Source organism: Colobus angolensis, unplaced genomic scaffold (genome assembly GCF_000951035.1).
Source record: "Colobus angolensis palliatus isolate OR3802 unplaced genomic scaffold, Cang.pa_1.0 Scaffold569, whole genome shotgun sequence".
Classification (NCBI taxonomy): domain Eukaryota; kingdom Metazoa; phylum Chordata; class Mammalia; order Primates; family Cercopithecidae; genus Colobus; species Colobus angolensis.
Window position 1 is genome coordinate 972,456 of NW_012119254.1, and position 13,545 is coordinate 986,000.

Sequence of the window (13,545 nt, forward strand, 5' to 3'; positions counted from 1 at the left end):
CCCAGCCACAGTAGCCCACATAGTTTTAATATTTGGAAATATGCCTCCTCTTCAAATCCACATTCAGTCAGTCATGAAACCATTCTGAATGTCACAGAAATATGGGATTTAAGAACTGTTCCACCTGAAGCAAAAAAACTTTTTAGTTAATTTTCAGAAGATGTATCTTGGTATCACATTTCTAATCTTCTTTATGCCTTAAATAAGGTTAGTCTAAGAATAAAGACTAACTTAATGAGTTATCACCACCTCTGGGGTATATCCATATGAAAACATTTCTTTTTAAGTTTATGGAAATAATCTAATCAGGACAATTTTTGTCTATGTGCAGTTAGTGTACATTGAGCAGTACTGTATTCACACTTAAAAGTCCTGTCAGTACCTTTAGTAAATATACTCATCATAAGGTTTAGGCAAAGATTTTTTTTTTTTTTTTTGAGACAGAGTCTTGCTGTGTCACCCAGGCTGGAGTGCAGTGGCGCGATCTCGGCTCACTGCAAGCTCCGCCTCCCGGGTTCATGCCATTCTCCCGCCTCAGCCTCCGAGTAGCTGGGACTACAGGCGCCCGCCACCACGCTCGGCTAATTTTTTTTGTAGTTTTAGTAGAGACGGGGTTTCACTACGTTAGCCAGGATGGTCTCGATCTCCTGACCTCGTGATCCGCCCGCCTCGGCCTCCCAAAGTGCTGGGATTACAGGCTTGAGCCACCGCGCCCGGCCTTTTTTTTTTTTTTTTTTTTTTTTTTGAGACAGAGTCTTGCTGTGTCACCCAGGCTGGAGTGCAGTGGCGCGATCTCGGCTCACTGCAAGCTCCGCCTCCCGGGTTCATGCCATTCTCCCGCCTCAGCCTCCGAGTAGCTGGGACTACAGGCGCCCGCCACCACGCTCGGCTAATTTTTTTTGTAGTTTTAGTAGAGACGGGGTTTCACTACGTTAGCCAGGATGGTCTCGATCTCCTGACCTCGTGATCCGCCCGCCTCGGCCTCCCAAAGTGCTGGGATTACAGGCTTGAGCCACCGCGCCCGGCCTTTTTTTTTTTTTTTTTTTTTTTTTTGAGACAGAGTCTTGCTGTGTCACCCAGGCTGGAGTGCAGTGGCGCGATCTCGGCTCACTGCAAGCTCCGCCTCCCGGGTTCACGCCATTCTCCCGCCTCAGCCTCCCGAGTAGCTGGGATTACAGGCACACACCACCACACCTGGCTAATTTTTGTAATTTTTTTAGTAGAGACAGGGTTTCACCATGTTGGCCAGGCTGGTCTCAAACTCCTGACCTCAGGTGATCCACCTGCCTCAGCCTCCCAAAGTGCTGGGATTACAGGCCTAAGCCACCACCCCCGGCCTTCTAGAATTTAAAACTTAGGTTGATAAAACTAATTACCTTTTCTTTTTAGGTGTGTCCTTTTCATATTCCACAAAGTCAAAAACTAACTTAGATACAATATCATCAACAACTTGATACTGGTTACTCTGTGCAAAGTTTCTGTGTTGCTCACTTAGAAGGTGCTAAAACAAAATTAAAAACATATATCAAAAAATTGTATTTTAAAACCAAGAGATGCCTTTTAAATTAAGGTTTTCTAACATTCTCATGCCCCTAAAATTAGGTTTCCAATAGCTACTCCAAAGATAATACCCTTTACTAGACTTCAAAAGACGTTTAAAATAAAATAAAATAAAATAAAACAAAACAAAACAAAAGTCACTTTTGAGAAGCCAGTAAAACTACTTTGGTTTTTAGTCTTCAGTGAGAAAAGACAAATACTAATTTGTAGTTACAACGGAACTGAAAAGAATGAGCTATGTCAGAAAACGAAGACACAGGTTGGGCGCAGTGGCTCATGCCTGTAATCCCAGCACTTTGGGAGGCCGAGGTGGGCGGGTCACCTGAGGTCAGGAGTTTGAAACCAGCTTGGCCAATATGGTGAAACCCTGTCTCTACTAAAAATACAAAAAAACAGCTGGGCGTGGTGGCACATGCCTGTAGTCCCAGCTACTTGGGAGGCTGAGGCAGGAGAATCATTTGAACCCAGGAGGTGGAGGTTGCAGTGAGCTGAGATGGCACCACTGTACTCAAGCCTGGGCAACAGAGCAAGACTCTGTTGCAAAAAAAAAGAAAAGACAAAAAATAAGATATAGACAGAGAAATACAACAGTAACATTTTAGAAAACACGTTTCCCTCTATTACTTTGTCTTCAGGCAATTATTACCAAGTAAGGCAGGGCTTACAGAGTAATAAATGAATGAAATGTAAGTTAACATAAAAGAATCCAGAAAGTAGATTAAACACATGAACCACATTAAATGCTGTGAAGTACTAAAAAAGCCAAGATTCATAATTGAAGAACACATTTGAGAATGAACAACAAATGATCTCAATTACCCAGTGCTTGTAACAGAATATACAGAAATTACTCTCATTCTTAAGAGTAGTCAAAACCACCAGGCGCAGTGCCTCACGCCTATAAGTCCTAGCACTTTGGGAAGCCAAGGATGGTGGATCACCTGAGGTCTGGAGTTCAAGACTAGCCTGGCCAACAAGGTGAAATCCCGTCTCTACTAAAAATACAAAAATTAGCCAGGCATGGTGGCGCATGCTTGTAGTCCCAACTACCAGAGAGGCTGAGGCAGGAGAATCTCTGGAACCCGGGAGGTGGAGGTTACAGTGAACTGAGATTGCATCACTGCACTCCAGCCTGCGTGACAGAGCAAGACTCCATCTCAAACAAAAACCAAAAAACAAAACAAAAAGAGTGGTCAAAACCAAAAGTAAACAAGTTCACAGCATAGTGAGATAAAATTCACAGCAAACAAAGTTCCTTGTGAATAGATGGAATCTCCAGCCTAACTATTATTTGTCTGTCAGCTGATCAGGAAGGGAATTGTACTTAGAAGCTTGCCTCTAGATGACCATGAAAGAACCTAATTTCTGTTTCCCTAGTTTCATGCAATTTTACATTTTGATGATTTGATTACATTTCCAAAAACTAAATTCTCCATTGGTCACAAAAAGCCACAATGCATCCTGGAATATACATGTATTCCTTCCTTACTTGCAAACTTTACCATTTACAAATTATATACGCCCAGTAATAAAAACAAGCAATTATTAAAATTTAAAAGGAAACATCGTATCTGTAAGCTCAGATTCAGTCTACTAATGTTCTGGGAAGGAAAAATTTCCAACTTTTATTTAGTTCCCCTCTAATTTCCATTAAGTTCTTCTTATTCATCCTTAAAGTCTTAATTTAAAAGTCACTTGTGTTCAGTTGGGCCTTTTGAGACCCTAATTCTAGGTTAAATAACCTCATTATTTATTCCCATTGCTCTTCATACTTTTGTGAAACTCATCACACTTGGAAATATATATATTTTGTATCTACTCTGCCAGACCATAAGGTGCATAAGGGTAGGGATGTCCACCTTATCTGTTGCTTTTTCTCCAGTACTCAAAAATATTTGTTAATTGAATTCCTTGATACAAGTGGAATTGAATCATTATGAAACCTAACATTCAAAAAATATTTCTTTACTCTTAGCAACTAAGAAACATACAAATGAAAACTGTAAAAACATGACCTTAAATTTCAATCCCAACCTCTAATCTCAACATCTGCGTTCACTAATTCTCCTTCTTTGTGGCAACCATTGAACAACTTTTTTCATTTTTTAGCCTCGACATTTTCTGAGCACCAAATTAAGCATCCATTCTAGAGTATTTTGTTGCTACACCAGCAAAGTAAAACTTCAGAACCAATCTGTAATTTTAATTTTCAAAATGATTTTCAGGAAGGGGAAATAATTCTGAGATACTTCAGCTTCTGATTAAAAGCAATTTTAGACTAACCATAGTTTTCTCATTTAATACATAAAAACAAAAAAAAACTGACACAAAACACTAATATATTTTGGTTTATAAAATAAACTTCAATTCAGAGTCTGAAGACAGATATGTTCAAATATTATTCTTTCCCCTTAACTTTCCCACCATCTTCTACCAAAACCAAACCAAACACCAAAACAAACCTATCTACTACATAAAAAATAATTCAAATAACAGCTGACAATAAGCAATTACTGTGTGCCAAACACTGTCCAAGGTCACACAGCCAGGGAGCCAGGATTCAAACCTGGCAGCCTGAATCCACAGCTCTTGCTCTTTTCATCAGTTTGCAAACTATAATAGTTCCCCCATTTTCATCCTATATACCCTACCTTTTCCAACTCTTCCATTTCTTTCTGCTACCTCAATGGTCTTTACTTCTTTAAACTCTTCTCTTCCCATTATAAATAATAAGCCCACTTTTCAATTGCTAAGGTTCAAAATACTATAGTAACCCTTGACTACCATTTTCCCTTACTTGCAACATCCAATCCATTGGCAAATCCTCTTGGTCCCACCTTTAAAACAAACCCACAATCTGACCACGTTTCAGCACTTCTACTACCACTTAGTCTGGACTACCAATATCTATTCCTTGGTCCCATCAATCATTTTAAATTGGGACTCTTGCACTTGCTTATCTCAATATCCAGGTCTTATTACTTCACTTCTCTCAGGTCTGTACTCAAATGTCACCTTATCAGTTAGGTGTTCCTTGTCTAGGCTAAATAGCAACATCTCCATTCCTATCTTCTGTTTCTTCATAGCACTGATCTAATATTTTCTGTATACATTTTTATTACTCTTTTATCCTGTGGTTACCTATCTCTACCCCTACCCCACCCCCACCCTACAGAATATAATCTTCACAAGGGTAAAAAATTAAGTCTGTTTTGTTCAATGCTGTTTGCCCAGAGCAGTGATCAGTATGTAGTAGATGCGCAGTATTTGTTGAATAAATAAAATTCATTTTCAATACTCATTTCCTCCCTTGAGTTATTAAAATGTAAAATATCTCCATCAGAATAACAAGCTAAAATTTAAAACAGAAGTATTAGAGTTTTTGAAACAAGCCCCCAAAATATAAAATCTCATTTACAGTTTCTAGATCTTCATACTTCTGCAAGCAACATTCGCAATATCCTTTTTTCTTCTTCTCTTTCAACTGGAGTTGAATTGAGGTTCCACCATACTTATCACCATCCGTTTGGATTCTGATGACAGAAATACATGGTAAAGAATTAACTGCTGAACCTAAGGAATAACTTTTAAACTTTATTGTCCTAAACTATCACACAAAGAATCTGCGTAATTTGCAGAGACTTATATCAGCAAGTACTTTTAATCATATTTCTTTATACTATATTGAGAAGCAAACTAAAGATTTAATGAATAATCTGGAGAATATTTCAGATCATTCAAGATAAACTACACAGTTTCATTTACAAATATTTTAAGACCCTCCCCACCTCCATCTAAACAGATTCAGACTTATACAGAGGGAAAAGTAATCAGAATAGTAATTACAAACACAAACAACCATTATGGCATAAACCAAACTATTTCAAATCTTTACAAAGAAAAGGTGAGATGAAATTCTGAATATTCCTTCTTAAAAGTAAAAATTCAAACCAACCTTAGTTTAACCTGAGTTTGCTTTTGCATACTAGATGGCTTGTCTACATCAAATGGACTGCAGGGCTTCTGAACAGAATAATTTATAAAAGGCATATTGGTCAGCTGAAGATAAAACGGCCTATAAAGTCTAAAAGAATAGACAGACAAATACATGAGCTTCTTTATGATTAAAGAAAAAAAGTTTTAAAGTTTTGTATTTCAAAGTCATATAATTCAGCTGGAATCTGAAATAAACAAATTATTTAGGCTTCCCTTCAAAAAATCAATTTCAGGCCTAATATTTTTAACACTTACACATTTTAAAAATTGTGGTACAATTCAGTTGCATTAAGTAATCACAATTGCTGTGGTACCATCACTGCTACCATCCATCTTTTGTAAAATGATATATTTTCATCTTGCAAAAACTGAAACTCTGCACCCATCAAACAGTAACTTCCCAAATACCCTTTCTCCATATCCCCTGACAACTACCATTCTACTTCTTGTTATCAATTTGACTTATGTAGGTGCTTCATGAGTGGAACCATGCAGTATTTTTCATCTTACTTCACTTAGCATGTCTTAAAAGGTTTATTGATGTTGCATGTATCAGAATTTCAATCCTTTTTAAGGCTGAATAATATTCCATTGAGTGTTTCTACACACATCTCACATATTATTTATCCATTAATTTGCTGATGGACTTGGATTACTTTTTTTGGCTGCTGTGGAGTTTTGAATAGTAGCCATCCTAAATAATGTAAACTGGTATCTCACTGTGGTTTAGATTTGCATTTCCTAATGATTAGTAATGCTGAGCATCTTTTCATATGCTTATTGGCTATTTGTGTATCATCTCTGGAAAAATGTCTATATTCAGCGCTTTGCCTATTTTTAAAACTGGGTTGTTTTGTTGTTGAGTTGTAATTCTTTATATATTCCGGATATTAACACTCTTATTAGATATATGACTTGTTCAACCTGAGAAAGCTGAAAAAAAAAATAGATATATGACTTGCAGTATCTTCTTCCATTCTTTGGACTGTTATATCCCTTTAGGCACAGAAATTTGTATTTTTGATACGGTCCAATTTAATTATTTTATCTTTTGTTATCTGTGTTTTCGGTGTCATATTCAGCAAAGCACTGCAAATCCAAGATCATGAAGCTTTTCCCCTATGTTCTCTCCAAGAGTTTTACCATTTTAGGTCTTTGGTCCATTTTGAGTTAACTTTTGAACATGATGTAAGGTAGGAGCCTAATGCCATTCTTTTGCATGTGTATATCTAGTTTTCTCAATGCTGTTAAAAATGTTGTCCTTTCTGCATTAAATGATCTTCATACCCTTGTTGAAAATCATTTGGCCGTATGTGTGATGGTTTATTTCTAGGCTTTCTATTCTATTCCATTGGTTTATATGTCTTTATTCTAATACCAAATTGTTCTGATTTCTGTAGCACTACAGTAAGTTTTGAAATCAGGAAGTGAGAGACCTCTTATTTTGTTGTTCTTTCAGTTTTTTTTGTTTGTTTGTTTGTTTTGAGACGGAGTCTCACTCTGCCCCCAGGCTGGAGGATCTTGGCTCACTGCAAGCTCTGCCTCCAGGGTTCATGCCATTCTCTTGCCTCGGCCTCCTGAGTAGGTGGGACTACAGGCGCCTGTCACCACGCCCGGCTAATTTTTTGTATTTTTAGTAGAGACGGGGTTTCACCGTACTAGCCAGGATGGTCTCAATCTGCCCGCCTCGGCCTCCCAAAGTGCTAGGATTACAGGCGTAAGCCACCATGCCCAGCCTTTGTTGTTCTTTTTAATGACTGTCTCAGGTATCCTGTATCTGTTACAATCCCGTATGAATTCTAGGATACATTTTTACTATTTCTGCAAAAACCATCATTGAAATTTTGATAGGTATTGCACTGAATCTGTAGATCACTTTGGGTGGTATTAACATCTTAACAATATTATGTCTTCCAATTCATGAACATGGGCTATCCTTTCGTATACTAGTGTCTTTTCTAGGCCTCCTTTTGAATTGTACTTTTTTCTTCACAGGAACACATTCACAAAAAGCAGTTTTCAATACACTTTTGTCACCTCAGTGTGAATACCCAAGAGAATTAACCACACATGTCTAAATTAGTAAGTGGAAAGAAAAAAGAAAGAAATCTAATTCTCTCATGGCAGGCCTATTTATATCTGAGGTCTTCATTAAGATTATCCCACATGGCTGGGCACAGTGGCTCACGCCTGTAATCCCCGCACTTCGGGAGGCTGAGGCAGGAGGATCACTTGAGGTCAAGAGTTAGAGACTAGCCTGGCCAAAATGGTTAAACCCCATCTCTACTAAAAATATAAAAAGCAGCTGGGCATGGTGGCATACACCTACAATCCCAGCTACTTGGGAGGCTGAGGCAGGAGAACTGCTTGAACTGGGGGTGGGGTGAATGTTACAGTGAGCCGAGATTGTGCCACTGCACTCTAGCCTAGGTGACAGAGCAAGACTCCATCTCAAAAAATCAAAACAAACAACAACAACAAAAAGACTACCCTACAGTACTTCAGAGTGAGTTTTGGAAATCAACCATGTTAGATGTTATACTTAGATTTTCTATTTCTAAACAGCATCTAATAATTTTTTTTTGGCAAATGTAGGCGTAATCTTTCAGGAGTTCTAAATCATTTGGTACTGCATTTAGCCAGAGAATAATTTAAATACTAAAAAATGGTGTCATGATTTTTCTAAACCAGCTATTTCAGGGATATCTACAACATACTGAAACTAAATTTAGTCCTTGAGCATAAATGAATTAATGCTACTTTCATTAACTTGTGCCGCATGCACGTTAGCATAATATAAATCAAACACAAAGGAACTTAACAGTACTAATCGAGCTAGCCTAATTATTTAGGTGATTTTCCCCTTTAGTACTGCACTTAAATCATACAGATTGGACTTAGATACTTACTGGCTCATATCTTCCACCTTTACGAAAGGCTTTTTGAGTCTTCCTGCTTGAGAACATACAAAACATATTAGATACTTGCAAATCCAGGAATTTTTTTTTTTTTTTAAATAAAACTACTGTGGCAAAACAAAATAAAACCCTCCAAACAAAAAACTATGTATTCACTTTAAAGTTTTAAGCCTCAGATGAGGTACTTCCATTACCACCTCATTTCCAAAAATAACAGAAGCTCTCTCTATATTCTGAGATTCTTAAACTGAATGGAACCCTCAAATGAACAGGATTCAGGAGGGTCATAAATTAGAACAAGAGAAAAACTACACTATTGTTTTCACCAACCTCAAACTGAAATTTAGCATTTCCTCCAATTATAAATGTAGCATCACAGTATTCGCAGTACCTGCAACTTTGAAGCTAATGGAAACAGCACAGACTTTCATCAGTTATGAATTGCTTGAGTAGATATCTCATAGCATTGTTTACGCTTATCAATTCAAAATGACAGCAATTAGATTCACTGCTAGAACCTGTACTGTATAATAAAAAGCAAGTTATCACTATCTCATAATTAAAAACTATTTTGGTAACTACATTTTAATGTAATTCATTTTCTTGGTAGTCTAGTGATTTTTAAAAGTAACGTTTTAAAAAAACATTATTCTGAGAATGCAGTCCACAGGCTTCACCAAACTTCAACAAGGATCTATGTTCTATAAAGACCAAGAAAGCCGTGAATAAGTTATTTAGAGGGTGGCTTACATGATTTTAGAAGATCTTTTATGATTTTTCAAATGCAAACCAAATACACTTAAAGATATCAAAATACTTACTTCTTGTTTTTTGTGCACCAGTACCAACTCTTTTCCCCTAAAAAATATATATACACATAGTGAAAAGATTGGCTTTAAAAGTACAGTTAAAACAGCAACTGCAATTCCTCAATATCTTCAAGATTAAAAAAAAAAAATGCCAAAAAGTACTATATTGAAGAAGGATTATTCTTTGTTAAATAAAACTATTGTTTTTAAATCTATTTTACAATGCACTCAGTAAGTACCTTGCATTCTAGCTATAACTGATTTTGACTTCATAAAAAGAAATCAACCAATAATGAAAAGGTAGTTAATGAAATTTTCTTTTTAAAAAGTCATGTTATTTTTATGCCCTTATTCAGTAAAATATTTGTGTTAAAGTGAATAAAGAAATTAGTCAACATTTATTAGTCTGTCAATTTAGGCAAAGATTCAATATGTCTAAGATGGATAATCAACTCTACTGATTACAACTAGAAATTCTGGACAACTCTGAATAAGCAACCACCTGAAGAATGAAAAGTAAAATAAGCACGCAGATTGTGGAAGGAAGTCAAAACTGGAACCTTCAGTCATGGAGTTAGCAGCAGTGGCAGAGCCAGCAGCTAAAACTCCTATCTTTCTGGCTGGAAAAACCAGGAATAAGGTTCAAGTGGTCCAAAAATACCAAGAGAATTCCTATATTATTTTCTTTTCTCCCACAGTTCTACCCTGAGGGTGGGTCCCAATTAGGAAGCTGAGATTGTAAAGGTAGAACAAGCTTAAGCTAACACTGAGAAACCCTCACTTTCTGACTGGAAGACCTGGGAAAGAGGCCACTGTGAGCTAGAGATTGATCCATGAAAAGAGCAAGTTAGAGAAAGCGACCTCTAATTCCCTGTATAAATCCATGCAAGTTGCAGGGCTTACCTCCAAGTTGCACATGCTAAGGAGAGACCCAACACAGCATACCAAAGGCTTTGAAAACTGAAACTGAGATTAATTAGATCCACCCCACCCATAATAATCAAGACAGAACAGTCTGAACAAAACAGGGATAACTATCTGCTAAAACAATGGCAGAAACAAAATCAGCATTCTCCAGACTATTAGAATAGATATAGAGCCTACACAACATTTAGAATGTCCAGTATATAGTCAAAACTTAAATTCGACATGTAAACAACCAGAAAAAAACATTATCAAATTTTGAGAGAAAAGGACAATCAGATGCCAACCCCAATATGTTCCTGATACTGTAATTATCAGAAAAAGACTTTAAAAGTAAAGGTAAACACACTTAAGATGAATGGAAAGAGACAAGTTCTCAGCAGAAAAACTACAAATAAGAACCAAACAGAAATAATAGGACTGAAAAATATACTATCTGAGTGAGATACAAAATTCACTGGATAGGCTCAATAGCAGAACATAGATGACACAATTAAGTATTAGTGAACTTCAAGACAAATTAATAGAAATCTCCAATTGTAAGAAAAGAGGAAACAAAAAAGACTAAGAAAAAAGGAACAGAGCCACAGGGACCGATGGAATAACATCAAGATGTCTAACTTTATTGTCAACTGGAATGGTGGAAAAAGAGGGGAGAGACTGGTGAAGAAAAAAAATTAACAAATAGCTGAAAACTTTCCAAACATAAATTTACATAATCAATAAGCTCAGTGAACCAAGTGTAGGCACAATCGAACTTCTGACACCAAAGATAAAGAAAAAAGTCTTAAAAGCAGTCAGAGAAAAATGATACAGTACGTATAAGTGAACACTAATTTGAATGACCACAGATTTCTCATCAGAATCCATGGAGACCAGAAGACAGTTTTAGGATCGGAGTAAGGTGCTGAGATAAAGAGCTTTCAATTCATTATTCTTTTTCCAGTAAAGACATGATCACATGAAGGATATCTAAGAGAATTCCTTGTGCCATCAGATTTGCTCTAAAACATGCTAAAGTAAGTTCTTCAGGCTAAAGGGATATATCCGAAGAAAACCGGTAATTTCAGGAAGGAAGAGTAATGGAAAGGTTAACATCTGGGTTAATAGGACTATTTTTCTCCTGTTACTTTCTTTAAAATGCAACTTTCTTTTTCTTTTTTTTCCCCAGAGACAGGGTCTTGCTCTGTCGCAAGCAGTGGCGTGTTCTCGCATCACTGCAACCTCCGCCTCTCGGGCTCAGGCCATCATGCCACCTCAGCCTCCTAAGCAGGTGGGACTACAGGTGCATGCCACCATGGCTAATTTTTATACATATTTTTTGTAGAGATGGGGTTATGCCATGTTGCCCAGGCTAGTCTCGAACTTCTGAGCTAAAGTGATCCACCCACCTTGCCCTCCCAAAGTGCTGGGATTACAGGTGTGAGCCACCAGGCCCAACCCTAAAATATGACTTTTTCAAGCAAAAAGTTTAACATTGTCTGGTGACATTTTCATTATAAGAAGATGTAATACACATTAGGACATAAAGGTTGGTGGGGAAGGTAAAATGGCTTGAATATTTTAAGGCTTCTACATCTTACTTGAAGAAGGTAAATGTTAATTCAAGATAGACTGCGAAAGGTTATGCATGTATATCATAAATCCTATATAGAAGCACTAAAATAAAACAACAAAAATGAAGAGAGTTAAAAAGCTGGCAGATCAATCTGAAAGAAGGCAGGAAAGGGGGAAACAGTGGAATAAAATACAAAGGGCATCAACAGAAAACTAACAGTAAGTTGGCAGACCTAAATCCATTATCAATAATTACATTAAGTATAAATCACTTAAACTACCAATTAAAAGACAGATTGCCAAATTTGATGAAAAAGATAACATCTGCAAGAAGTCCATTTTAAATATGCAAAAGACTACAAAAAGTACTATGTAAATACTAACAAAAATAAAGCCAGAATGGCCTATATCAGAGAGCAGACTTCAGAACAAGAATTAACAAAGACAAAAGAGAGAGCATTATAGAGGATACAAGGGTCAATTCACCAGGAAGACATAAGAATATTAAATGTGTACATATCCAACAACAGGCTTCAAAATGACTCAAAACTGTACTAGAACTAAAAGGAAAACTAGACAAATCCACAATTTTACTTGGTAATTTCAATATCCCTCTTTCTCAGTAGTGGACAGAACAAGGCCTGAGCAACATTTCTGTATCCTGGATACAGAAGACATGAGCAACGTTATCACTCAAGTTGATCTAACTGACATGTAAACAATACTCTACCCAACCACAGCAGAATATACATCTTCTTCAAGTTCTTCTTTACCAAGATAGACTATATTCTCTGATAAATTTTTTAAAACGAATAATAAAAAGCACGTTATATAGCCATAACAGAATTAAAATAGAAATCAGTAACAGAAAGATAGCTGAAAAATTCCTATTTGGAAACAAATAAAATTCCAAGTAATCCCACAGGACAATGAGTAAATCACAAGAGAAATTTAAAAATATTTTTAATTGAATAAAGATGAAAATCCAACCTATCAGCAACAGGAACTCTCATTCATTGCTGGTGGAAACGCAAAATGGTACAACAACTTTGGAAGACAGTTTGGCACATTATAACAAAACTAAACTTGGTCTTACCATATGAAGCAGCAATCATACTCTTTGGTTATTTACCCAAATGAGTTGACATGTCCACAAAAAAACCTGCACATGGTTATCTATATTAGCTTTATGCAAAACTGCCAGAACTTGGAAGCAACTAAGACGTCCTTTAGTAGGTAAATGGATAAACTGTGGTGCATACAGAAAATGAAATATTACTCAGATTTAAAAAAGTTGTCAAGCCATGAAAAGACATGGAGGAATCTTAATTGAATATTGCCAAGTGAAAGAAGCCAATCAAAAAAGGAAACACACTGTATGATTCCAATTACATGACACTGTGAAAAAGGCAAAACCATGGTGAATGTAAAAGCATCAGTAGTTATCTGGGGTTTAAGGGAATGGGGGAATAAACATGGAAGATTTTTTGGGCAGTGGAAACATTCTGTATGATACTATAATGATGGATACAACTCATAATCACACTTGTCAAAACTCATAGAATGTACAACACCAAGAGTAAGCCAAAATGTGAACTATGAACTGTGGATGATAATGATGTGTCAATGTTAAGTTCATTGATTACAACAAATGTACCACTCTGGTGTGGGATGTTAGGGCAAGGGGTATGTAAAACATCTCTGTACCTTTCATTCAATTTTACTGGGAGCCGCCAGGCGCGGTGGCTCAAGCCTGTAATCCCAGCACTTTGGGAGGCCGA

At 36.8% G+C, this 13,545-nt stretch overlaps 1 protein-coding gene across 2 annotated transcripts in view; it reads right to left on the minus strand.

Annotated features, from left to right (window-relative positions):
* The window catches only part of DBF4 (DBF4 zinc finger), a 33,054-nt gene that overhangs the window by 2,484 nt on the left and 17,025 nt on the right, over positions 1-13,545 (minus strand). The window contains exons 7-11 of one of the 2 annotated variants that reach the window (XM_011961763.1): positions 9,296-9,332; positions 8,466-8,508; positions 5,516-5,644; positions 4,979-5,093; positions 1,377-1,501 (exon numbers count right to left, since the gene is read on the minus strand). In XM_011961763.1, coding sequence (XP_011817153.1) covers positions 1,377-1,501; positions 4,979-5,093; positions 5,516-5,644; positions 8,466-8,508; positions 9,296-9,332 — 449 coding nt within the window. Of the gene's footprint in view, positions 1-1,376; positions 1,502-4,978; positions 5,094-5,515; positions 5,645-8,465; positions 8,512-9,295; positions 9,333-13,545 lie in introns of both variants that reach the window. The other variant, XM_011961762.1, reaches the window with a different exon arrangement.